The 26,835-nt window shown below is 39.2% G+C and overlaps 2 protein-coding genes across 2 annotated transcripts in view; one reads left to right on the forward strand and one right to left on the reverse strand.

Annotated features, from left to right (window-relative positions):
- Positions 1-5,347: 5,347 nt before the first annotated feature.
- On the reverse strand, positions 5,348-9,025 carry RPA3 (replication protein A3). Its single transcript, XM_027572949.2, has 4 exons — positions 8,769-9,025; positions 7,186-7,260; positions 6,248-6,356; positions 5,348-5,704 (listed from the first exon to the last, which is right to left on the reverse strand). Exons 1-4 carry the CDS (start codon positions 8,865-8,867, stop codon positions 5,622-5,624), a joined length of 366 nt encoding a protein of 121 aa, XP_027428750.1. The 5' UTR covers positions 8,868-9,025; the 3' UTR covers positions 5,348-5,621.
- Positions 9,026-9,102: 77 nt separating this feature from the next.
- UMAD1 (UBAP1-MVB12-associated (UMA) domain containing 1) overlaps positions 9,103-26,835 on the forward strand; it is a 214,447-nt gene continuing 196,714 nt past the window's right edge. Inside the window, exon 1 of the mRNA XM_027572954.2 lies at positions 9,103-9,265. The gene's annotated coding sequence lies outside the window, so the exon portion shown is untranslated. The remainder of the gene's footprint in view (positions 9,266-26,835) is intronic.

The raw sequence follows: 26,835 nt of genomic DNA on the forward strand, positions 1-26,835 counted from the left end.
CGTCAGGCATCATTGGGGTCCTTCTCCTGACTCAATCATCTCATGGTGCTGTTCCATAAGTGAACACTTCCCTTGTGTCATTAGTTATGTGGTTTTCTCACTTTGTATGCTGTCCTTTGATTTAGGAACAGTCCCTTACTTACCACATCTGGCCCCAGATGTGCTTTAGAATTCAGAATTTTTGGATTTTAGAAAAAGTCATAGGATGCATCTGCCGTTTGATGTTATGTAACACCCTCCCCAAAGGACAGCACCCTCTAATCAAACATACTAATATTTCTGCAGTGAAGCTTGTATTTACAGTAAGTGAGTTAAAGACTACAAGGAGCCTCACTACAATTCTTACTGGTTTTGGTGCCAAATGAATTTTGTCCCAAATTTAGGGAAAAGCTGTGTTTCAAACCATTTTAGATTTTGAAATCACAGATAAGGAATGGAAAGATCTCTTAAACTCTAGATATTTTAGGCAGGTTGTCTCGTAAATCTCTATCTGATCCTACATTTCTAAATACCTTCTCGACATCTTCACTAAAAGGGCCTATCAACTACTTAAATTTGTATTGAAGTGAACTTTTAGCCTCCTTGCCAACTGACCTTATCCTTGCCTCTCATTCTGTTCAGTTCCTAGCACTGAAGTCCCATGGAATCCATTATAATATGTTCTGAACTTCTTGTCTCCTGTCCTTTGTCACCTCACCTATTAGGATTTAGGTCTTCATTAGCTCTCTCCTTGGCCTCGTTGCTTCTCAAACCAGGCTGGATGGACTAATTTATTCATACACTATGTTAGGCATTGAGAGATACCAGTAAGACAAATTTTTTAGCTACAGGTTTTTCACTATAAACACCTCTCCTTAGTGGGGAAGACTAACTAGAAGACTGGTTAAATAAACACTTGGCACAGTGGACATTTTGCAATCATTAAAAAGGATGAGATAGTTCTATATGTCAATTGCCAAGACATATTAAAGGAGAAATGCATGTTGCAGAACAGTATACTGAGGTCCCATAGACATTTATATAGTCAAAGTTCTGGAAATTTATCTACCAATCCATAGCAGTGTCTTTGGAGAGACAATGGAACTTTACTGATTCTTGAAGTGTTTAAATATATATGCAGTAGTCCCCCCCCTTATCCACTTTGTTTTCTGTACTTTCAGTCACCTGCAGTCCAGAAGCAGATGATTCTCCTTTTGATATATCCTCAGGTCAATAGTAGCTGAAGGCTATGTCACAATGCCTATGTTATTCACCTCATTTCATCTCACCACATCATCATGAGAAGGGTGAGTACAGTACAATAACATATTTTGAAAGAGACCATGTTCATGTAACTTTTATTACAGTATATTCTAATTGTTCTAATTTATTATTAGTTATTGTTGTTAAACTCTTACAGAGCCTACTTTATAAATTAAACATTGTCATAGGTATGTGTGTATGTATGTATAGGAAAAAACAGTATAGTTAGGGTTTGGTACTATGTGAGGCATCTTCACTGGAGGTCTTGGAACATAGTCCCCATGGGTAAGAGTGGGGGACTACTGTATATGTGTGTGTGTGTATACATATAAAATATGTATTTATACTATATAAATATAATTAAGTTACTTTACGTTATATTCCCATCTTTATACCTCTTATCACACTTAACTTGCTCATAATCTTTTTAATTTTCAGATACTTTTATATAACATTACATTAACTCTGCTTGCCTGTTAGGGAAGCTTAGAGAATGTTTTTCTTTCTGGACATTCTAGTCAGAGCAAAGAGCAAGTTCCATGGCACCCAGATCTTAGAGGGTCTAGTGTGTTCCAGTAACAGCAGATCAGTACTGGATGGATGGTAGTTTCAAGGGGAGAGTAGGATTTGGTCTGAGGTGAGATGTAGTCAGATTGTGAAGGGCAACTACTAATTGGAAATGTGGACCTCATGTAGTCAGTGGTTCATTATTTTTGAAATGCACTTTTTATTGGGGAACCTGAGGAGGTTCATTTTTTTAATGCACTTTTTATTGTGGGGAAATTTTAGATTTACAGAAAAGTTGTGAGATAGTAGAGTTCTTGTGTAACCCCTCCCCCAGAGTTTGTCTGCCTTTATGCTCTTACCTTATCATGGTACATTTGTCAAAACTAAGAAACCAACCCTGGTATATTACTGTTAACTCCAGCCTTTATTCAGATTTCACCAGTTTTTCCTTTGTCTTTTTCTGTTCCAGGAGCCAATCCAGGCTTAGTCTTCTCTGTGAGTCTCTCTTTTCTTGTTTTTCATGACCTTGACAGTTTGAGGGGTGATCAGGTAAGTTTGTAGAGTGTCCTTCAATTTGGGTCTGATATTTTCTCATGATTAGCTGGTGTTAAGGGTTTTTGAAAAAATACCAGAGTGGCGAAGTATCTTTTTTATCACATTAGAGGGCACATGATCTCTGCCTGTCATCACTGCTGATACTAACCTTGATCACTTCATTAAGGTAGCAGTGGCCAGGTTTCCCAACTCTAAGCTTCCCAGGAAGTTTTCCCCTTTCCAGCCTCTCTTTTCTGTGAACTTTATAGTATGATGGTTAGAACTGATGTTAATTTCAGCTGTATTGGCTGGGAAACCCAGAGAGCCTGGAAACTGGAAGGCCATTTACAGTTAGGGCTGTTGTAATAGTTCAAGTGAGAGAGGACAACTGTCTGAACTTGCAGGGCCAGTGGCGGTGAAAAGGACTGGAGATACTCAAGCTTTTCTGGGCAATGGGGTGGCTTATGGTAGCTTTAGAGGAAAGAGACCAAATCAGAACCACAATGAGATACCATTTCACACCCAGTGGGATGGCAGAATCAAAAAGTCAGATTATATAATGAAGTGTTGGTGAGGATGTGGAGAAATTAGAATCCTTAAACACTGCTGCTAGGAATGTAAAATGGTACAGCCACTTAGGAAATGTTTGGCAGTTCCTCAAAAACTTAAGCACATTTACCATTTGGTGCAGCAGTTCCACTTATAGGTATATATCCAAGAGAAATAAAAAATATGTACACACAAAAACATAACACAGAATGCTCATAATAGCATTATTCATTATACCCAAATGGTGGAAACCACCCAAATTTCTGGATGATGAATGGATAAAAAGTGGTATATCCATACAGTGGAATATTTGGCCATAAAAAGGTTGATGAAGCACTGATATATGTTACAAACAGATGAATCTTGAAAACATGCTAAGTGAAAGAAGTCAGTCACAAAAGATCACATATAACTCCATTTCTTTGAAATATCTAGAATAGGCAAATCTGTAGACAGAAGGTAGATCAGCCGTTTCTTGGGGTTAGGGGGTGGTTGTGGTGGTAGAGGGATTGGGCCATGATCGGTAAAAGGTACAGGCTTTCTTCTGGGGTGATGAATGTGTTCTAAAATTGATTATAGTGATAGTATACAACTCAATATACCTAATAGCAACTGAATTGTACAGTTGAAATAGGTGAATCATATATGTGAATTATATCCTGATAAAATTATTACCGAATCAGGGAACACATGGGGGGCTGCACACATTCAAGCTACACTCGTTGAAGCTCAGGTGTTGGTGGGATACCCAGGTCTAGACATTGAGCAGCTCAGAAGTGAGGTTGGGACTGGAGATATGGCACCATAAATTATTAGTAGAAATATAATAGAAATTGATGGGAAGCAAGATAGCCTATTCATTTAGTCCAATTTATTAAACATAGTAGTTCAAGGGAAGGTTTTAAGCAGGACACCTTTAACATTTTAATAGCACAGAATTGTCAGAGGTTAACGCAACTGAGGACGGACTCTTTCTCTGGCATTCAAGACAACACTGTTGAGACTGGCTGATGTTCCTCCTAAACCTAAATCTCAACTATAATGGTCTTTGTATGTTTTACCGTAAGTGGCTATGGCAATGTTCCTTACGTAATTTGTAGAATGTTTTGGGATAAAAGTTGAAATTGAGGATATTATCAATTTCAAATTTTGTACACCCAACATGGGGCTTGAATTTACAGCCCCAAGATCAAGAGTCACATGCTCTATCAACTGAACCAGCCAGGTGTCCATAAAATAAATATTTTTGTTATAATTTACAATCTAAATGGATTTAGAATTAGTTTATTTCCTAACTGAAGAGAATGAGTTAAGCCATAATACTCGACTGGCTATATAAGTCACCAGTTATTCTGCTTTACCCTCTATCCTACACTTGTCACATCCCCTACCTGCCCATCCCCAGCATTACTTAGTGGTATGAAGTACAAGTACAGGAATTTCATACTAAGAATGACAGTTAAAAGGAAGAAAAAAAGGACGCCTGGGTGGCTCAGTTGGTTAAGCGACTGCCTTCGGCTCAGATCATGATCCTGGAGTCCCGGGATCGAGTCTCCCTGCTCAGCTGGGAGTCTGCTTCTCCCTCTGCCCCTCACACCTCTCATGCTCTTTTTCTCATTCTCTCTCAAATAAATAAACGAAATCTTTAAAAAAAAAAAAGAAAAATCAAATGATTTCATCAACTATTCTAATGATTAGAAGAAATCCCTTATTTGGCATTAGTAAATGTGGTTTCAAAATCCTGAGAAAGAGGTACTGTGATGACTAATTTTATATGTCAACTTGACTGAGCTAAGGGAAGACCAGATAGCCAGTAAAACATTATTTCTGGGTGTGTCTGTGAGGGAATTTCCAGAAGAGATTCGTTTCTGAATCAGTAGGCCCCTACAAAATAGGTGGGTATCATCCAATATGTTGAAAGCCCAAACAGAACAAAAAGGTGGAGGAATTTGCTCTCTTCCAGATCTGGGAGGTCCACCTCCTCCAGTCCTCAGACATTGGAGCTCCTGGTTCTTGGGCCTTCAGACTCTGGGATTTACACCAGTGGCCTCCCAGTCTTCAGGTCTTCAACCTTGGACTACAAGTTACATCAGCTCCCCCGACTCGAACTGTATTATCCCACTGATTTTCCTGGTTCTCTGGCTTACAGATGAGTGATCCTGGGGACTCCTTGGCTTCCATAACCACATAAGCCAATTCCTGTAACAAAATCTTATATATAGTTCTGCTATATATGGTTCTTTTGGTTCTGATTCTCTGGAGAATTCTAATATAGGTACTCACAAATTGTAAAAGATAAAGGATTCTGTTTGCTTTTTTAATAAAATCATTTTTTTCAGAGTATCAAGGAAATAATTAACATAATGTAGCTTATGAGGTAGCAAGTAAATTCTTTATACATGTGGCCCTGGATTTCATTTGGTAGGTCTAAGTTCTGACCTTACAGCTCTGAAGATTCCAAGTTTGTGTCTGAATACATGACTAAAAGAATAAGAATGAAATGATCAACAGTATGTCCCATTTTGGCCTTTATTAATAAAGGAGAAAACTAAACTCAAGGCAACTGCTTTGTTCTTGCATCTGATCTGACCATATACAGAAGGGTTCTCTTTATAAGCACTTAACTTTCAGTATACAGACAGGTTCCATCAAAAGTGGGATATTGTAATATCTAATAAGGTTAGGTAAATGAAATTAAAAGGAGAACAAATTAAATATGAAAAATCACAGAAATCTCCCCCTCAAATATCAGGGGCTTCCTATGACAGTCTTCAATGTGCTCATCGAGATCAATCATATTGCACAACCCCCAAAGGAAAAAACTGAGGGAACTCATGGGTAATTTTCACAGCTTCATTGTATAGTCCAAGATCTGAAAAACAACATTTTAGCAAACATTTAATCTACAATAGAAAGATGTAACATCATTTATTATCTAAAAGATTTCTACCTCTTTCTCTTTTCTTTCCCTTTTAGAGATCAACTTTTTACCACCTGTCTTCTAAAACAGGGACCATCATAGCTATTTACCTGTGGCTCTAAAAAATAAAAGACATGGAGTATAGGCAACTATTCATTTGATATCCATTGTACAGGCAGTCCTTGCTTGGTTTTAGGTGTTACATATTATATGATGCTTTCAATGCATATGTTAAAAAAACTATTATTTGTTTGCCATATGTTTTAAGTTTCTCTTCCCACAAATACTAATTTTTACTGAGTTTCCTACATATACAAGCATTACTTGAAAGCGGGCCAAAATGTTCTCCCATTTTCCTTTGGGATCAGAAAATTTTATAGAAATTGAAAGGTGGCAGGACTGAGACTCAAGACCAAGACATCTCAAGTTAAGAAGAAGAAAATCATTTTCCTCCTAATTACATGAAACTACTTAATACTAGAATGTTTTATTTACCAAAAGGATGGTTATCTTCTTTAAACTGGACAAATGATGCACACATAATGGTTGCCTTGGCCGTTACTCTTCCAACTACTTCCACGATTCCAGAGATTTCTTCTTCAAGCTAACACAAAGAACAAATTGTCAACTTGGTGCTGTCATCTTTCTAGTTGATAACTTGGAAAATGTTTAAGTTGAAAACAAAATCACTTAAAGATAATGAGAATGTCCAGCATTTCTATAAGGACCCAATGAAAGGAGCCTTCTATTTTCTATATCTTGTGCAGTATATTCTGTATATATTAACCAAACAGCACATGGACTTGTCTTAAAAAAAAAAACCAAGAAAATTTTTTTGAGTACAATAAATGTAAAATATAAAAACAGGTGATAACTAAAAGTACATGTAAATAAAAACAGAAAATAGAATTTTAAAAATGTAAAACTTTAGAGGAAAGAAAAAAATGACTTAAAAGATTTTTTTTTTTAAATGTGATTTTATGGTCTTTCATAGGAATAGAAATTGTTACCTAGTTAAGGGATGTATTAAAAAATCATGGAGCCCTGGGGTGCCTGGGTGGCTCAGTCGTTAAGCGTCTGCCTTCAGCTCAGGTCATGATCCCGGGGTCCTGGGATCAAGCCCCACATCCGGCTCCCTGCTCTGCGGGAAGCCTGCTTCTCCCTCTCCCACTCTCCCTGCTTGTGTTCCCTCTCTCGCTGTGTCTCTCTCTGTCAAATAAATAAATAAAATCTTAAAAAAAATAAAAATAAAAAATCATGGAGCCCAAAGAATGTAGAAATGTAAAGGGATATATAATGTAAGAAAGAGGACAAAAGTTTAATTTTAGAGCAGGGAAGTTATAAGCCGGTCCTTTATACAGCCACTCCAAGAATCAGAAACATCAGCAAGATGAATTAATTACAAGAGACATGGAATTAATACTTAAACATACGGGCTCCATCAACTCAATGGTTCCATTTTTGCCTTCTCCATCTGAAAGAATAAACATTTTTCCAGTAGGATGAATCTAAAAAAGAAACACAAGATTAAAAAAAACCAACCACATAAACAAAAGAAACTTTAAAATCTCATTAAAATAAAAATATTGTAAGTTTGACTGAAGATGAGCAGATTGACCCAAACACACTTAGTCAATGCACACAAAGCAATTGTTTTTGAATAATTTTGTTCAAATTATAATCTTGTTACCATATCTGGTCAAATGACACTTTGTTAAATTTGAATTTCAGATAAACAGTACTTTTTGGTACAAATATGTCCTATATTTTCATTTGCTAAATCTGGCAACCCTGCCCTAACAACAAATTAAAGGGGGTCCATACTGTCTAAAAGTGAGATCTACTAGCACTCATGATTTAAATAGTACATATTCCACTAGAGGGTATGTTTTATTTATTTATTTTTAAAGATTTTATTTATTTGAGAGAGAGAATGAGAGAGAGGAGGGTCAGAGGGAGAAGCAGGCTCCCTGCCGAGTAGGGAGCCCGATGCGGGGACTCGATCCCGGGACTCCACGATCATGACCTGAGCCGAAGGCAGTCGCTTAACCAACTGAGCCACCCAGGCGCCCTAGAGGGTATGTTTTAAAAATTAAGCTTGATGGGGACACCTGGTTGGCTCAGTCCTGGCGTGTGCCACTCTTGACCTCAGGGTTGTGAGTTTGAGCCCTACCTTGGGGGTAGAGATTACTTTAAAAAAAAGCATGATGAAGTAAAGAGAACTGGTTGTCAGAAGATTTGGGTTCTACTACTGTTAGCTGTAGAGTGCACTCAGATCTGGTTTGAAGGTCAGCTTTCCTAGTTGCTGTGGCTTTGAGCAGTTAACCATACACCACTCCTACCCAGTTTCCCTACCCCGCAGTCAAATAACACCTATTTAACGAAGAAGTTGTGTGGCTGAAATGAACTAAGGCTTTACAATAGTTTTTTATTTTTTCTCCCCTCAGCTTTCCCGGTTCACTGACTCCGAAACTTTGGGCCTGCTTCTCATCAGTAGAGTGAAGATGCTGCACTCTAACACTGGCATAAGAACACAGACGGCTATAAGATCTGAAAGGGACAATCGAAGAATGTTTACGGCGAATTGACTCTAACGAGAAAACGAAGTTTGAGAACAGCCAAAATTGCATGAGAAGGAAACTAGAAAAACAGAGTAGTTGTCAAGTCTGGCTAAACTAAAAAATCAGGAGGTAGATGTGTGAATCAGGTCTATAATTTTCTTTTTGTAAATACAAAAAGGAACCAGAGTGGAGGACGCTAGAATTTAGAACGGAGCGCATTCGAAAACGTCACGACTCCGCGCCATAAAAGTGGCGCCAAAATGGGGCAGCAGTGGCTAAAAAGTGTGCAGAACGTCCCCTTGTGTAAAACGAAGCAGTTGGGAGCGCAGTGATGCTCTAAGGCCTGTCCTCCTCCACCCTCCCTTACCACCCTGAGGCTGCCACCCTGGCGGTCACGGGGTCCCCCCTCCCCCCCGCCTACAAAGCAGGTAGTCCAGGGCAGCGACGGCGCGCACCTTTTCCAGCCTCCCTACGAAGCAGACCGGCCGGTCGATGAACTGAGCTAGCATGCTGGCGTTGACGCGCGACCTGGGCAACTCCATGACATCCACCATGGTTGCGGTGCGAGACCTGCCGGTGGCAGGAAACAGACTACTGAAATTCTACGCCCCGCGGCGTCTATGGGGCCGAAGATGCCGGCACCAATCAACGGAGACCAGCTCTCTCACTCCACCAATCAAACGCGCGGAAATCGCGATCGCAATCGCGCCGTCCCCGAAATGGACAGCGCAGGGAGGACGGCTTCCGGAAGTGGGGATCGGCTGCTTAGTGACGCGCGGCGTCCCGGAAGTTGCCCGGGTCCTCCGCAGAGTGGGAAGTGGAGGCGGGGCTTGGTTGGGGCGGGCAGGCGGCGGCCTCCCGCAATCTTAGGCCTCCCTGCCCGACTTGATCCCGGAAGCAGGGTGTTGGGCTCCGGTGCGGTAGCGGCGAGGGACTGCGGCGCGAGCCTCAGGTACCTCTTCTCGCGGGAGGCGCCTCAACCTTACTGTTTCCCTTTCTCCCCTTCGACGGATGCGGAAGAAAGAGGCGGGACTCGGTTCTTGCCCTGCCGCGGCGTTTTCGGTGCTGCGCACCAGCGGTTCAAGTTTCCCCACCTCCCCGCTTCCCGGTTCTGCGTGGGAAGCGCGGGATTCGTGCTGCAGTGGAGGGATCGGGTGTCTTTGACACCCACCCTCCTGGAGACGGGAAGTGGGATCGCCAGTGATCTTTCATTACCCTTGTCAGGCTCCTGCTGCTCGGTGGCAGAGGGTCGGTGATTTAACCGCTCAAGCGGCGTCACTTACCTTTCTGTTTGACACCTGTTAGAAGGTTGTACTGATTATCTCTACGACCCTTTCTAGCCCTCACCACCTGGCCACACTAAGGATATGAGAGTTTTTTCACCTCCTCCGTGTTAGCAACGAATTGAAGCTTTTGGGAATGGGGGGTGGGGTGGGGAGGATCACTGAGCTAGGTGAGGATACCAATTTAAATAGCTGTTAGATCCTAAGCAGGTGCGCTTCTCCCTGAGATATACTTTCCCTATCAAAAAACGAAGGGGTTAGATGACACGAATGTTTTGTAAGATCCCAGCAAAGTTTTACCCATGTGATTGACGGACTCGTCTTAACTTCCTGGTAACTTTCGCCCGTTGCTCCCCATACCCCAGGACAACGGAGGCATAGAAGATCACCTGTTTCAAGGAGATTGGAGAGGGGGTGGATTCTTGAATCAAGTCGCTGGCTCATGTGGTTGATCTGGGGACTCTATCTGCGGGGATTGGTACTACCTTGCCAGGGATATTATAGAGTGAACTCTCATAAAAATACCTGCCAACTGCTGCGGAAATTGGAAAAATAACTTTTTATTTCGAAACTGAGTCCGTGAATTTGCCTAAAGCCGCGGAGTTATCACTATTCAAATTCGGGTACTAGCCAGAGTCTCCCAATTTTATTTCCTAGTTGCCTTAAGCAAAGAAAATCCTTTATGAGACTTCAGGCTGCAATTTAAGATAGAAATCTGATATACCATAATTAAATGATAGCCTCCCTGAGTGTTTATTTAGCTGAATATATTTGTCTTTTAATTTCGTTGTCACGAAAACAAATTTCAAGGAATTTCGTTAGCAGATGCAGGATGCATGCCGTTTGTTGTATATTTAGCTGAATATATTTGTCTTTTAATTTCGTTGTCACGAAAACAAATTTCAAGGAATTTCGTTAGCAGATGCAGGGTGCATGCCATTTGTTGTATACAAGAATGGTTGTACTGGTGCAAGTCAATAAAGTGTATTTTTGCGCAAAGCCTTGACGTCTTTTGCACTTCAGCGTTGCTTTGGAAAACAAGTTGATGTGCATTATCAAGGGCAGGGCGCATGAATACCTTTAACAGCAGCCCTTAACGTATCAGATGCTAATGTCATTATTTTATACTTAAAAGACCACTTTTACATACCAGTGGCCTTTAAAAAAAATGAAGATGAACAAGATAATTTAAAACAAATTTTTGGATATTTTTTGAGTCATTTAAAGTGTATTGTGTAATACATAATCAATAGAGAAGCGTATATATAGCTAATTATGTATCATCATTTCCAGAGAAATTAAATGAACTCACGTGGGCCTCACATTCAGTTTAAGAAATGGAATTTAGCCAGTTAGTAGTTTGTACTTCCTCAGTTAAATCCTACTCTCTGGAGGAGCCACAGATAAACACTATCTTGAAATTTTCGTTAAGCACCCTAAGCTTTTCTATATAGTTTTACCACACATGTAGGTATTCTTAAATGGTATGTTTAATTTTGCTGGTTTTTGACATTTATATAAACGGAATCGTACCATATATATGTATGTATGTGTGTGTGTGTGTATATATATATATTTATATATCTATATATCCTCTGACTTGTTTCTTTTGCTTGCTTTTGAGATTAATCCATGTTGGCATCTGTGGGTGGAGTTCATTTTTTTCACTCAGCTGTTTTGCTGTGTTATTGACTGACATTTTGATTGTTTACAGTTCTTTTCTATTGCATACAGGGCTGCTGTGAATGTTCTTGTACCCGTTAGTTGGCGCACTTGCACAAAGGTATATCAGTAGAATTGCTGGAACATAGGGTGTGCATCTTCTGCTTTACTAGTAAAACCAATACAGTTGACCTTTGAACAACAGGTTTGGACCGCATGGGTCCACTTCTCTGCAGATTTTTTCAAAAAAATATAGTACAGTACTGTAAATGTATTTTCTCATGACTTTCTTTGTATTGTTTTTTTTTTTCTGGCTTATATATTGTAAGAATACAGCATATAATATGTATAACATATAAAATATGCGTCAATCATTTATGGCTTCTGGCAAGACTTCCTGTTAATAGTAGATTATTAGTAATTGAGTTTTGGGGGAAAGTGAAGAATTATATTCGGATTTTCGACCATAGGAGGTGGGCAGGGTGCACACCCCAACCCCCACGTTGTTCAAAGGTCAACAGTACTGTACTCGAAGTAGTTGTACTACTACTTTTCAGAGGTATAGGAGAATTTCAGTTGATCCACATTTCTGGCAACTTATTTTTTTTTTTTAAAGATTTTTTATTTATTTATCTGAGAGAGAGAGAATGAGAGATAGCACGAGAGGGAAGAGGGTCAGATGGAGAAGCAGACTCCCTGCTGAGCAGGGAGCCCAATGTGGGACTTGATCCCCGGACTCCAGGATCATGACCTGAGCCGAAGGCAGTCGCTTAACCAACTGAGCCACCCAGGCGCCCCATTTTTGGCAACTTATTAAAGTTTTTTTTACCCCTAATCTGATGGATGTAAAATGGTTTCATGTTGTGGTCCTAATTTGCTTTCCGTGATTACTGAAAGAGAACAACTTTTCAAATATTTATTGCCCAGTTGTGTTTGTCATTTTTTTGTTTTGTTTTTTTCTGTCTTTTTTCCTTTCTTTCATTGGAAGGAGCTCTTTTAATATAGTTAAAATGTTTTTCCCTTTTGTGTAATATAGTTGAAAAGGTCACTTAAAAAATCTCCCATAAGAATCTTTTCTTAAGGGGAACCTTCTACACTGTTGGTGGGAGTGCAAGCTGGTGCAGCCACTCTGGAACACAGTATGGAGGTTCCTCAAAAAGTTGAAAATAGAGCTACCCTCTGACCCAGCAATTGCACTACTGGGTATTTTCCCCAAAGATACAAGTGTAGTGATCCAAAGGGGCACATGCACCCCAATGTTTATAGCAGCAATGTCCACAATAGCCAAAGTATGGAAAGAGCCAAGATGTCCATCAATGGATGAATGGATAAAGAAGATGTGGTATATATATACACACACACAATGGAGTATTATGCAGCCATCAAAAAATGAAATCTTGCCATTTGCAACAATGTGGATGGAACTAGAGGGTATTATGCTGAGCGAAATAAGTCAATCGGGAAGACAAGTATCATACGATCTCACTGATATGAGGATTTAGAGAAACAAGACAGAGGATCATAGGGGAAGGGAGGGAAACATGAAACAAGACGAAACCAGAGAGGGAGACAAACCATAAGAGACTCTTAATCTCAGGAAACAAACTGAGGGTTGCTGGAGTGGCCAGGGGTGGGACGGCTGGGGTGACTGAGTGATGGACATTGGGGAGGGTAAGTACTATGGTGAGCACTGTGAATTTTGTAAGACTGATGAATCACAGACCTGTACCCCTGAAACAAATAATACATGATATGTTAATAAAAATTTTTTTTAATTTAAAAAAATCTTTTCTTAAAACGAGCTCTTAAAAACATTATATATTTAAAATAATAGTTTTGCCTTTCATATTTAAAAATACTCCATCATTTAGAATTTAGTTTATATGCATGTTGTCAGGTAGGTATCCATTTTCTTTTGTTTTCATTTTAGTTGTCCCAGCATCATTTTATTGACTGCATCACCATTTGCAAGCAACTGTCCGTATCACCTAGGTTTTGGTATATATGTGAGTCTGTTCCTGGGCTCCAGGTCTGTTCCATTGGTCTATTTGTTTGTCCCTGCACAAGGACCACTCTCCAGTACTGTGGCCTTATGATAATTTTTGATGTCTGGGGGGCAAGTTTTTCTCTCTTGCTGTGTTCCTCAGGAATGACTTTGTTATTCTTGCCCCTTTGTGACTGTCTATAAATTTAGCTTGACGAGTTCCATGAAAAACCTTGTTGAGACTTGATCACAACTGCATTGAATCTTTGGATTGATTTCAGCAGTAACATCTGAACAACTACACTTACTCTTCTTGACCTATTTTTTATTAACATCCTTCCAAAAAGTTTCATAATTTTCTATACAAAAGTCAAAAGTTTTGACTTTTAGATTAGATTTATTCCTAGCTACCTTGTTGTTGTTGCTAGTATAAACGGTATCCTTTTTAAGTTAAAGATTTTTAACTGATTGTTACTGGTACACAGAAGTGCCTTTGACCTTTTTTCTGACTGTCCTGCTAAACTTATTTCTAGTCATTTTCTATAGAATTCTTTTAGGTTTTTTAGTCATATGTGAATAATTATAGATTTGTTTCTTAACCATTCTTACATATTTATTATTATTATTATTATTATTTTGTCTTTTGCCCGGTTTAGAGCTTCTAGTACCATTTGAATAGCAATAGTGTTTCAGTTAAGATGGCATTTGACTGCATAAGTAAAAGTATCTTAAATACACAAAGTCTTAGTTTCACATGTTAAAGAAGTCCAGAGGCATGCAACTCAGCATGCAGCTGTGTAGTGTCTCTAAGACATCAGGGACCCAGGTTCCTTCTTTCTCTTCTTTGCTTCTCAATATCTGGCTCCATCCTTAAGGTCACCTCATAGGATAGGTGCTGAGCACTGGCCATCTAGTCTCCATTCCAGGAGCTGAGAAGTGGGCAGCAAAAGGGACTCATTTCCCTTCAAGGAGCCTTCCTGGAAGTCCCTCACAACTTGAAGTTCTGCTCATTAGGTTAAAGACTTTCCCTTCTGTTCCTACTTTGATAAGAGTTTTAATTGAGTGGTTATGGATATTTGATCAAAGGCATGTTTTTGCCTTAATTGATATGATTGAAATGAATGTATTTTCTAGTGTTGACTCACACTTGCATTCCTGGAAGAAACACAAATTGGTTATATTATCTTTTATTACGTATTCCTGGATTTGGCTTGCTTTTGTTTTGTTTACGATTTTTGCATCCATGTTCATGAGTGAGATTAGCTTGTAATTTTTCTTTCTTATATAGTCCTTGTCAGATTCTGGTATTATTAGGAATATACTGGTCTCATGAAATGAGTTGCGGAGTTTCCTCTATTCTCCAGGGTTTTGTGTGAAGCTGGAATTATCTGTTCATTGATGGAATTCATGTGTAAAACACTCTGGGTCTGTACTTATTGCTTTAGGCATATCCCACAAGTTTTTGTACGTAGATGGTCATCATCACGTTCTAAATATTTTCTAGTTTCCAACATATTTCTTTTTTGACTCATGAATTGCTTTTGTTTCCAACTGTAGAGGTTTTATTTATTAAATTTTATTGTGTTATTAATTTCTAACATAATTGCATTATAATCAGATGGTGTGTTCTGATACTAATTCTTTGAACGTATGTGAGATTTGCTTTAAAGCTTACCAAGGATTTGTTTTGTAAATGTTTCATGTGTGCTTTGAAAAAAAATTGTATTTTCCAGTTGTTGGATCAAGCTTGTTATTTGCAGTATTCAACCTTTCGTCTACCTTTCGTCTGATTAATGTTTCAATAATTGAGATAATTGTGTCAGATATCTTACAGATGGTAGCACTGGCAGTTTCTCCTTGATTCTGATGACTTCTGCTATGTATTTTTAAGGATTTGTTATTCAATATATACAAGATAAAAATTGTGAAGTAAAATGATAACATGAAGTAGTGAGTATCTCAAATCATGCTTTTCAGCTTGATGTGGATTTTGTCAGCTACTGCTGTAGACATGGCTTTTGGTTAGAATTTGTTTGTTGTATCTTTTTTCTATCCTGTGCTTCACTGAGGGGAGGCAAGACACAGGCGCGTGGATGCTCATTCCTTTCTCTCTCTCTAGTGGCCTTATCAGAGAGCTGACTTGGCAGGTCTCAGCTTTAGGGCAGAACAGGCTGATAGCAGCCCATGGGCTCCAGTGGTTCACTTTTTTTTTTTTAAACAATCTTTTTCTTTTTTTTAAAGATTTTATTTATTTATTTGAGAGAGAGAGAATGAGAGAGAGCACGAGAGGCACTGCCTTAACCAGGAGGCATTCATTGCGACAGGAGTGCCCAAAGGTGTGGGGCTGGATTCCTCTCTACAGGACACTGGGGTTTGGCAGAGTGCGTTGCCACTTCTCTGTTTGTTATATTTTCTCCAGTAAACCTTATTTGATATTCATACTGTGTGGTGCTTATATTTGGGTCTGTGTTGGCCTGATAACTTTCAACTTTTCTGTGTCCTCCTGTTTTAGGCGCGTCCCTTGTAAACAGTGCATATAGCTGGAGGTTTAGTTTTCCTTTTGTCCATTTACATTGGTTGTGGCTGCTGATATTTTTGGATTTGTTTCAATAGTCATTTTGTTCTGCTTTTTTTGTTGTTTGTTTTTTTCTCCTCCCTTGCCTTCTTTTGATTTTTTAATCTTTTTCCTTAATTCCATTTTATTCCTTTGTATTAGTTTAAATGTTGTGTGTTGTTTTTACAATTTTTGTGTGTATTTTAATATGTGTCTTAAAGTCTAAAGTTACTTTACTCTGTGTCAGGACGAGAACCTATCTCTCTATTTACCTCTTTCCCAATTTTTTTTTAAAGATTTTATTTATTTATTTGACAGAGAGAGAGTACAAGCAGGGGAAGCAGCAGGGAGAGGGAGAAGCAGGCTTCCACTGAGCAGAGAGCCGGACGTGGGGCTTGATCCCAGGACCCCAGGATCATGACCTAAGCCGGAGGCAGATGCTTAACCAACTGAGCCACCCAGGTGCCCCCACCTTTTTCCCAATTTTTTAAAAAGCATTTATTTATTTATTTATTTTTAGAGGGCAAGAGCGGGGGCGGGTGGAGGGGCAGAGGGAGATGGAGAGAGAAACCCAAGCAGCCTCTGTGCTGAGCATGGAACCCCTCTTGGGGCTCAACTTTACGACCCGAAGATCATGATGATCTGAGCCGAAATCAAGAGTTGGATGCTTTTAAGGGACCTCAGCCTCCCTATTTTTATGCTGCTGTCTAGAGTTTTAGTTCTATCTTGATTTCTTGTAACTCCACAAATTTGGCATTATTATTGCTTTATGCAGTTACTGTTTGCTTGGAATTATTCACATATTTATCATTTTCTTATAATTTATTTTTACACGTCAACCTTTTTTTCTGGTACTTTTTCCCCTCTTTTTGAGGTTTTTTTAAGAGAGAATCTTTGGTAATAAACTCCATTGATTCGTGTTTTCTAAATATGTTTATTTCATCCTTGGTCTCAAAAGATAGTTTTACCTCTCTGTGGAATAGAGTGCTAAACGGACAGTTACTTTCTTTCAAAACTACTTTGATATTATTTTACTCTTTGATATTATTTTATTCTATTTTTATTGATACTGTGATTATGTTGTAAGCTGTCATATCTTTTTATCTGCTTGATCCTCAGTTTGTCTTGGATCTTGCAGTTTTCCTGTGTAATGTATCCTGATGTGGGTTTCTCTCATTCAGTTTGCTGGCTGATACATTGTGCTTCGTGAATCTGGTAATTCTTGTTCATTGACACCGGGACATTTTCAACCATCATCCCTTTGAACACTGCCTCTCTCCTATAATCTAACTCCTTCTGGAACTCCAATTAAAAGTAAGAAGGATGTTCTCCTGTGCTGTTGACCTCTGTTTTATAATTCATTGGTTTTGGTTCTTTGTGTTGAATTCTGGATAATTTCTTTCATATCTTCCGGTTTACTAATTCTTTATGCATTTGTGACTCATTTGCTCTAATTTCAATACTATTTTTTATTTATTTGTTTCTTGAAGTCTTGATTGGTTCTTTTTACAAATCTTAGTAGTTGTTATTGATACTCTTTTGTCATAGTTTCAGGTTTCCCTTTATTTTTTCAAATATTACAGAATATAAAATAAATTTGTTTATAATCTAGTTTTGATACCCACAGTCTTTATGGGTCTCATTCTATAGGGTTTTTTCTTTTAAGATTTTATTTATTTATTTGAGACAGAGAGAATGAGAGAGAGAGAGAGAGAGAGCACACATGAGAGGGGGGAGGGTCAGAGGGAGAAGCAGACTCCCTGCCGAGCAGGGAGCCTGATGCGGGACTAGATCCAGGGACTCCAGGATCATGACCTGAGCCGGAGGCAGTTGCTTAACCAACTGAGCCACCCAGGCACCCAGGGTATTTTTTTTTTTTTTATTCTGTTGACTTTGCTGCGACTTATTTCTTCATTTCTATTGTAATTTTTGATTATGAATTCATGATTCTTGGAAGTTTTTGGTGATTTCTTTGAGATTTAGTTTGAGGGTGTGTTTCTTCACAGAAGATTTGTGTTTCCTACTTCCCTAGGTGTTTGAGCCCCAGGCTTTGTCCTTGTCCCTGTGGAGCATGGATCATTAAAGCCCAGGCTTTTAGCCATTAGAAATCAGCAGTGGTCACAGGGAAAACATTAGCTTTGGGTTTGTCGATTCCTGTCCTTTCTGGCTTATATAGGATTTCTTTATTCTTTTGTTGGCTTGGGCATACATTAAAAAAAGGCATATTTGTATTTAAGACATTACCACAAATACTCTTCATCCTTTCACACAATCAATCAAAAACAAATATAAGCTGGTTTAAAGTGGGCATTCATTGGATGGAATTTCAGAAGATATAAAATGTGGCAGAGAGCATAGTAATGAACTCTGGGTCAGTTGTACTTGTTGGTCAGTCCCCTTTGTGCAATTTATGGAAATTGGAGTCAGACTTTGACATATGGTTGACAGAGCTATTGCCAGTTTTTGTCTTATGTTTCTTTACGTGCATTTTGATGACAAATTGGGAAGGAGGTAAAACAGCCAGCTTTCTTGTTTCCTCAGGCATCTGACTTGTCTTCAGACAGATAGCAATACTTCTTGATTAGACGTAGCAACTTGCTAGCCACTTGCCAGTGCTAGTGCTGGTTTTACATAGGACTCAGCACCATGCTTTGTACCCACAAGCATGGGAGAGGTGGTAGACGGGCAGACAGAGAGGCAGCAACAAGCCTGGGTACTTCCTTGAATTTGGAGAAAGTGCTTTGTCTGGTTTTGTTTCTCTACGGCCCAGCACCATGCCTGGCCGGTATTTGGCCTTCACATCTCGGCTGAATGAATTAAAAAGAGAGCAGTTGAACAAACGACTGAATTTTAGCAGTTTATTTATTTATTTAGTTTTTTAATAGGCTCCAGGCCCATCATGGGGCTTGACCTCATGACCCTGAGATCAAGAGTCACATGCTGTACAGACTGAGCCAGCCAGGCACCCCATGGCAGTTTGCTTTTATTTAGAGAGGAAGTACAGACTTGTGATGATACTTGTAGGTTGTTTTGAAAGTCAAAGGACCCCTTCCTTTTTGTAAGGGGGCAGGGAGAGGACAGCCCTGTATGCACCAGGCAGCGAGTTCTCACCAGACAGTGAATCTGCTGCCACCTTGATCATGAACTACCCAGCCGCCAGAATTATGAAATATAAATCTGTTGTTTGTAAGTTAAAAAAAAAAAGAAAAGAAAGTCAAATGATACATACTTTTATAGGCAATTTTGGGAGTGATTCCTTTTGGAAGATGAATGTGGTGGCTCCTGTTGTGTATTAACACAGATAGAGCAATTTGAAGACCTGCACTGAATGTTTTATTATTATTATTATTTGTTGTTGTTCATTTCAGGTTTCCCTGTGCTGTAGACAGTTGTAAAGAGGTGTGACCTTACACCATTCTCCCTTACAACAGCTTTCTCCCGTAGGATTTTTATTTTATTTATTTTAAGATTTTATTTATTTATTTGACAGAGAGAGACACAGCTAGAGAGGGAACACAAGCAGGAAGAGGGGGAGAGGGAGAAGCAGGCTTCCTGCTGAGCAGAGAGCCTGACATGGGGCTCGATCCCAGGACCCTGGGATCATGACCTGAGCCGAAGGCAGAGAGGCTTAACGACTGAGCCACCCAGGCACCCCAGGCATTATTTAAATATGCCCCAAGATATTTGTTTTATGTGAAGAGATGCTTTTTGATAAAGTTGTCTGGAGTCTTTTTCAGAATGTTTTTTCATTTCAGAGTAGCAACATTGAATGCAGTTGGTAGAAATTAGTATTGTATTAGTAGGAATCTGTGCTATTTAAAGCAAAACTTAAATGGTTTGGGGGCACCTGGCTGGCTCAAGTTGGTGACTCTTGATCTTGGGGTTGTGAATTCAAGCCCCATGTTGAGGGGTAGAGTTTACTTTAAAAAAAAATCATTAAGGGGCACCTGGGTGGCTCAGTCGGTTGAGCGTCTGCCTTCAGCTCAGGTCATGATCCCAGGGTCCTGGGATCGAGCCCCGCATTGGGCTCCCTGCTCAGCGGGGAGTCTGCTTCTCCCTCTCCCTCTGCTCCTGCACTCTCTCTCTCTCTCTCTCTCAAATAAATAAATAAAATCTTCAAAAATAAATAAATAAATAAATCATTAAAAGGAAAACCTTAAATTTTTTTTTGGCGGCAGTTATGTAGAATTATGCTTGTGGCATTTCTCAAACATAAAAATATATCGTTGTATCATTACTTTATGAGTCAGGGTAACACTAAAACTTGACTCTAACTTACATTCTTGGTCAATGAATGAGATCCAAATGATGTAAATTATAAGTGAAATTTGTTTGCAAGCTCTCAAAAGGCAGCAGCTTTATCTTCGAAATTTCTATATCTCCCCACACTATTTAGCATCTTTTTTTAGAAAAAAAATCTATGGTTTTCATGTGTTACTCCATTAAAAAGAAGGAATTAAAAAAAAAATAAAACCTCTTGAAATTAAGATGTCTGCTGACTGGAATGCATCACATATTAGGTAATCACACCCATCTGTAGAGGAGCAGGTTACAGTGAAGAATTATCTGGCCCCACATGTTAAGAGTGAAGAGCTTGAGAAACCCTGGTTAAACATAATGGAAGGTTTTACCTTCCTTTTTTTTTTTCCCCACATTTTTATATCAATTCTAGTTAACATACAATGCAATATTGGTTTCAGGAGTAGAATTCAGTGGTTCGTCACTTACATACAACACCCAGTGCTCATCATAACAAGTGCCATCCTTGTTATAATGAGCATCAACCTACCCATGATGATACCCATCACCCGTCTAGCCCATCCCCCACCCACCTCCCTCCATCAACCCTCAGTTTGTTCTCTATAGTTAACAGTCTCTTATGGTTTGTTTCCCCTTCTCCTTTTTTTCCCCTTCCTCCCATATGTTCATCTGTTTTGTTTCTTAAATTCCCCATGTAAGTGAGATCATATGGTATTTGTCTTTCTCGGACTGACTTTATTTCTCTTAGCGTAATACACGCTAACTCCATCCACATCATTGCAAATGGTAAGATTTCATTCTTCTTGATGGCTGAGTAATATTCGAGTAATATATATATATATATATGGAACCTCCAACCTCCAACCAGTATGGAGGAACCTCCGTACTGTTTTCCAGAGTGGCTGTAGTTTGCATTCCCACCAACAGTGCAAGAGGATTCCCTTTCTCCACACCCTCGCCAACACCTCTTGTTTCTTGTGTTGTTAATTTTAGCCATCCTGACAGGTATGAGATGGTATCTCATTGTGGTTTTGATTTGTATTTCCCTGATGCTGAGTGATGTTGAGCATCTTTTCATGAGTCTTATAGCCATCTGGATGTCTTTTTGGAAGAAGTGTCTATTCATGTTTTCTGCCTATTTCTTAACTGGACTGTTTTTTTGGGAGTTGAGTTTGTTAAGTTCTTTGTAGATTTTGGATACCAACCCTTTATCAGTTATGTCTCTTCTGCATATCTTCTCCCATTCCATAGTCTGCCTTTTAGGTTTGTTGATTGTTTGCTTCCCTGTGCAGAAGCCTTTTATCTTGATGAAGCCCCGATAGTTAATTTTTGCTTTTGTTTCCCTTGCCTCTGGTGACATGTCTGGTAAGAAGTTGCTGCGGCCGAGGTCAGAGGTTTCTGGCCGTGTTCTTCTCAAGGATTTTGATGGTTTCCTGTCTCACATTTAGGTCTTTCATCCATTTTGAGTCTATTTTTGTGTATGGTATAAGAAAGTGGTCCAGTTTCATTCTTTTGCATGTTGCTGTCCAGTTTTCCCAATACCATTTTTTGAAGAGACTGTCTTTTTTCCATTGAATATTCTTTCCTGCCTTGCTGAGGATTAGTTGACCATATAGTTGTGGGTCCATTTCTGGGTTTTCTATTCTGTTCCATTGATCTATGCGTCTATTTTTTATATACTTTTTTTTTTTAATTTTACTTATTTCTTTATTTGAGAGAGAGTGAGAGAGCATAAGCAGGGGTAGCGGCAGAGGGAGAGGGAGAAGCAGGCTCCCCATTGAGCAGGGAGCCTGATGTGGGGCTCAGTCCCAGGACCCCAGGATCATGACCTGACCCGAAGGCAGCTGCTTAATGACTGAGCCACCCAGGCACCCCATCTATGTGTCTCTTTTTGTGCCAGTACCATAATGTCTTGATGACTACAGCTTTGTAATACAGCTTAAAGCCCAGAATCGTGATACATCCATTTTTGTTTTTCTTTTTCAGGGTTGCTTTGGCTATTCAGGCTCTTTTGTTGTTCCAAATCCTAAATTTTAGGATTTGTTCTAGCTCTGAGAAAAATGCTGTAGTATTTTGATAGGGATTGCATTAAATGTGTAGATTGCTTTGGGTAGTATACACATTTTAATAATGTTTGTTCTTCTAATCCATGAGCGTGGAACGTTTTTCCATTTCTTTGTGCTTTCTTCAATTTCTTTCATAAGTGTTCTGTAGTTTTCAGCATACAGTTCTTTTACCTGTTTGGTTAGGTTGATTCCTGGTGCAAATGTAAATGGGTAAGTACCTTGATTTAATTTTCTTTTGCTTCATTATTGATGTATAGAAAATGCAACAGGTTCTTGTACATTGATTTTATATCCTGCAACTTTGCTGAATTCATGTGTTAGTTCTAGCAATTTTTTGGTGGAGTCTTTCAGGTTTTCTACATAGAGTATCATGTTGTCTGGAAATAGTGAAAGTTTGACTTCTTCCTTGCCGATTTGAATGCTTTTATTTCTTTTTGTTGTCTGATTGCTGAGACTAAGACATCCAGTACTTTGTTAAATAGTAATGGTGAGAGTGGACATCCCTGTCTTGTTCCCAACTGCAGAGGAAAAGCTCTCAGTTTTTCCCCATTGAGGATTATATTAGCTGTGGGTCTTTTGTATATGGCCTTTATGATGTTGAGGTATGTTCCCTCTATCCCTACTTTGGTGAGGGTTTTTATCAAGCATGGATGCTATTTTGTCAAATGTTTTTCTGCATCTGTTGAGAGGATCATATGGTTCTTATCCTTTCTTTTATTAATGCGGTGTATCACACTGATTGATTTGTGAATACTGAACTACCCTTGCAGCCCAGGAATACTTCCCACTTGATCGTGGTGAATAATTCTTTAATGTACTGTTGGATTTGATTTACTAGTATCTTGTTAAGAATTTTTGCATTCATTTTCATCAGGGATATTGGCCTGTAATTCTCCTTTTTAGTGGGGTCTTTGGTTTTGGAATCAAGGTAATGCTGGCCTTGTAGAAGGAGTTTGGAAGTTTTCCTTCCATTTCTATTTTTTGGAATAATTTGAGAAGAATAGGTATTAACTCTTGTTTAAATGTCTGGTAGAATTCCTCTGGGAAGCCATCTATCCCTAGACTTTTGTTTATTGGGAGATTTTTGATTACTGATTCAATTTCTTTGCTGGTTATGAGTCTGGTTAAATTTTCTGTTCTTCCTGTTTCAGCTTTGATGGTTTGTATGTCTCTAGGAATTTGTCCATTTCTTCAAAATTGCCCAGTTTGTTGGCAAATAATTTTTCATAATATTCTCTTATAATTGTTTGTATTTCTGTGGTGTTGGTTGTGATCTCTCCTCTTTCAGTTGTGATTTTATTTATTTGAATCCTTTCTCTTTTCTTTTTGTTAAGTCTGGCTTAGGGGCTTATCAAGTTTATTGATTCTTTCAAAGAACCAGCTTTTAGTTTCGTTGATCTGTTCTAGTGGGTTTTTTTTATTTGTTTGTTTCTGTATCATTTATTTCTGCTTTAATCTTATTTCCCTTCTTCTGCTGGCTTTAGGCTTTATTTGCTGTTACTTTCCTGGCTCTGTTAGGTGTAAGGCTATGTTTGTGTATTTGAGACTTTTCTTGCTTTTTGAGGAAAGCCTGCATTGCAATATACTTCCATATTAGGACTGTCTTTGCTGCATCCCAAAGGTTTTGGACTGTCATGTTTGATTTTCATTTGCTTCCATGTACTTTTTAATTTCTTCTTTAATTTCCTGGTTAACCCATTCATTCTTTAGTAGGATGTGTTTTAACTTCTGTGTATTTGTGGTCTTTACAAATTATTTCTTCTGGCTGACTTCAAGTTTCATAGTGTTGTGGTCTGAAAATATGCATGGTATGATCTCAGTCTTTCTGTACTTTTTGAGGGCTGATTTGTGACTCAGTGTGTGATCTATTCTGAAGAGTGTTCTATATGCACTCAAAAAGAATGTGTATTCTGCTGCTTTAGGATGAAATCTTCTGAATGTATCTGTCAAGTCCATCTGGTCTATTCAAAGCCATTGTTTCCTTGTTGATTTTCTGCTTAGATGATCTGTCCATGGCTGTAAGTGGGGTGTTAAAGTCCCCTACTATTATTGTATTATTATCAATGTGTTTCTTTATGTTTGTCATTAATTGTTGCATATATTTGAGTGCTGCCAAGTTAGGGGCGTAAATATTTATAATTGTTAGATCTTTTGGATGATATAATGCCCTCCTTCATCTCTTGTCTTTGGTTTGAAATCTAGTTTGCCTGGGGGCGTCTGGGTGGCTCACTTGGTTAAGCATCTGACACTTGATTTTGGCTCATGTTATGATCTCAAGGTCGTGAGATCCAGCCATACATCAGGCTCTGCACTCAGCACAGAGTCTGCTTAAGATTCTCTCCCTTTTGTTTGCCTCCCCCCCACCGTGTGTATGTGTGTCTCTCTCGCTCTCAATAAATAAATAAATAATAAATAAATAAATAAAATCTAGTTTGTCTGATATAAGTATGGCTACTCTGGCTTTCTTTTGATGTCCATTAGCATGATAGATGGTTTTCCATCTCCTCACTTTTAACCCGGAGGTGTCTTTAGGTCTAAAATGAGTCTCTTATAGGCAGCATATAGATGGGTCTTGTTTGTTTTTTTTTTAATCCATTCTGATACCCTATGTCTTTTGTTTTTTTCTTTGTTTTTTTTAAGATTTTATTTATTTATTTGACAGAGACACAGCGAGAGAGGGAACACAAGCAGGGGGAATGGGAGAGGGAGAAGCAGGCTTACCACGGAGCAGGGAACCTGATGCGGGGTTCAATCCCAGGACCCCGGGATCATGACCTGAGCTGAAGGCAGACGCTTAACAACTGAGCCACCCAGGCACCCTTGATAACCCTATGTCTTTTGATTGGAGCATTTAGTCCATTTACATTCAGAGTGATTATTGAAAGGTATCAATTTAGTGCTATTGTGTTACCTGTAAGGTTGGTTTTTCTGCTGGTGTTCTCTGTTCCTTTCTAGTCTTCGTTGCTTTTGGTCTTTTCTCCACTCAGAGAGTCTCCTTTAATATTTCTTGCAGGGCTGGTTTAGTGGTCACAAACGCCTTTAGTTTTTGTTTGGAAAACTCTCTCTCCTATTCTGAATGACAGCCTTGCTAGATAAAGTATTCTTGGCTGGATATTTTTTCCCATTCAGCACGTTGAATATATTCTGCCACTGTCTTCTGGTCTTTCAAGTTTCTATGGACAGATCTGCTGTAAACCTGATCTGTCTTACCTTGTACTTCTTGTTGCTTTCAGGATTCTTGTCTGTGTATTTTTTAAATTTGACTATGATATGTCTTGCTGATTGCCGGCTTTTGTTGAATTTAATGGGAGTTCTCTTTGCTTCTTAGATTTCAGTTTCTGTTTCCTTCCCCAGGTTAGAGAAGTTTTCAGCTATAATTTGCTCAAACCCTCTGCCCCTTTTTCTCTTTCTTCATCTTCTGGGACTCCTAGGATACCAATGTTATTATGCCTTAAGGAGTCACTGAGTTCCTTAAGTCTGTATTCATGATCCAATACTTTTCTTTCCCTCTTCTTTTCAGCTTCATTTTTTCCCATAATTTTAGCTTCTGTATCACTAATTCTTTCCTCTGATTCATCCATTTCCATTGTCATGGCATCTGTTTGGGTTTGCATCTGGATTATAGCATTTTTAATTTTGGCCTGACTAGATTTTAGTTCTTTTAATCTCTGCAGTAAGAGATTCTCTAGTGTCTTCTATGCTCTCTTCATGCCCAGCTAGAATCCTTATAATTGTTGTTTTAAATCCTAGTTCAGGCATCTTACTTGTGTCTGTATTGATTAAATCCCTCACTGTGACTTTTTTCCTGTTCTTTCTTTTGGGGTGAGTTCCTCCATCTTGTCATTTTGTCTGGGGGCGGGGGGTGGGGGGAAAGGAATCTAGATCCTAGGTATGTTTTGGTCTGCTTGTTAAAAGCAGCTAGATCCAAAAAATATTAAAAAAAATAAATTTAAATAAATTTTAAAAAGTAAAAAGTAAAAATACATGAATAATAAAATAAAATTAAAATTTTTAATTAAAAATAATAATAAAAAATAAAAATAAAAAGGAAGATAGATCCTATTTATCCTAGAGCTGAAGCTTTGCATATTCTGATCTGTAGACTTGGTGCCTGCAAGGGGTTTGTGCTGGTGTTCTGAAGGAGGGGCCTGTTGCTCTGATTCTCAGGTGGACTTGCCCTAGTGGAGATGCACCTGCAAGGCACAAGGGGGCGGGGCTTGATGTAAGCAGCTTCGTTCTCCACTAGGTGGTGCTGTTTTGGTCCCTGAAGTTTTTCAGCCCTGATGGGCCAGGTGGAAATGGCGTTGCCCTGCTCTCTCCTCCTGGGATGGGGAGCTGGCACCTGCCAGCCTTCAGGAAACCCTCACAGAAGAGCACACAATCACCTCTGCTGTGTCCCTGGCCTCTGTTAGATCCCTGTCTTCACCCTGCTTGCCTCTGAGCGGTCTGCCTGCCAGCTGGTATGGCACTCCCGTGTTTTATCTCAGGCACAGGCTGGGTTCCAAAACTCAAAATTTTAGAGATCCCCATGGGCGGGATCCACGCTGATCTCCTGGCGGAGGGTCTGGCTGAGCTGCAGCTGTCCAGAGGCTCGTCCCAGAAATCAGAGGTGCGACCACACACTGGCTTAGAGTTCATGGCAAGGCATAGCAGAAAGCCTGCCAAGACTCACTGCTTTAGCCAACGCCTCTGTTCCTATGCTAGCCAATGGGG

This window comes from Zalophus californianus, chromosome 12, assembly GCF_009762305.2.
Source record: "Zalophus californianus isolate mZalCal1 chromosome 12, mZalCal1.pri.v2, whole genome shotgun sequence".
Lineage (NCBI taxonomy): Eukaryota > Metazoa > Chordata > Mammalia > Carnivora > Otariidae > Zalophus > Zalophus californianus.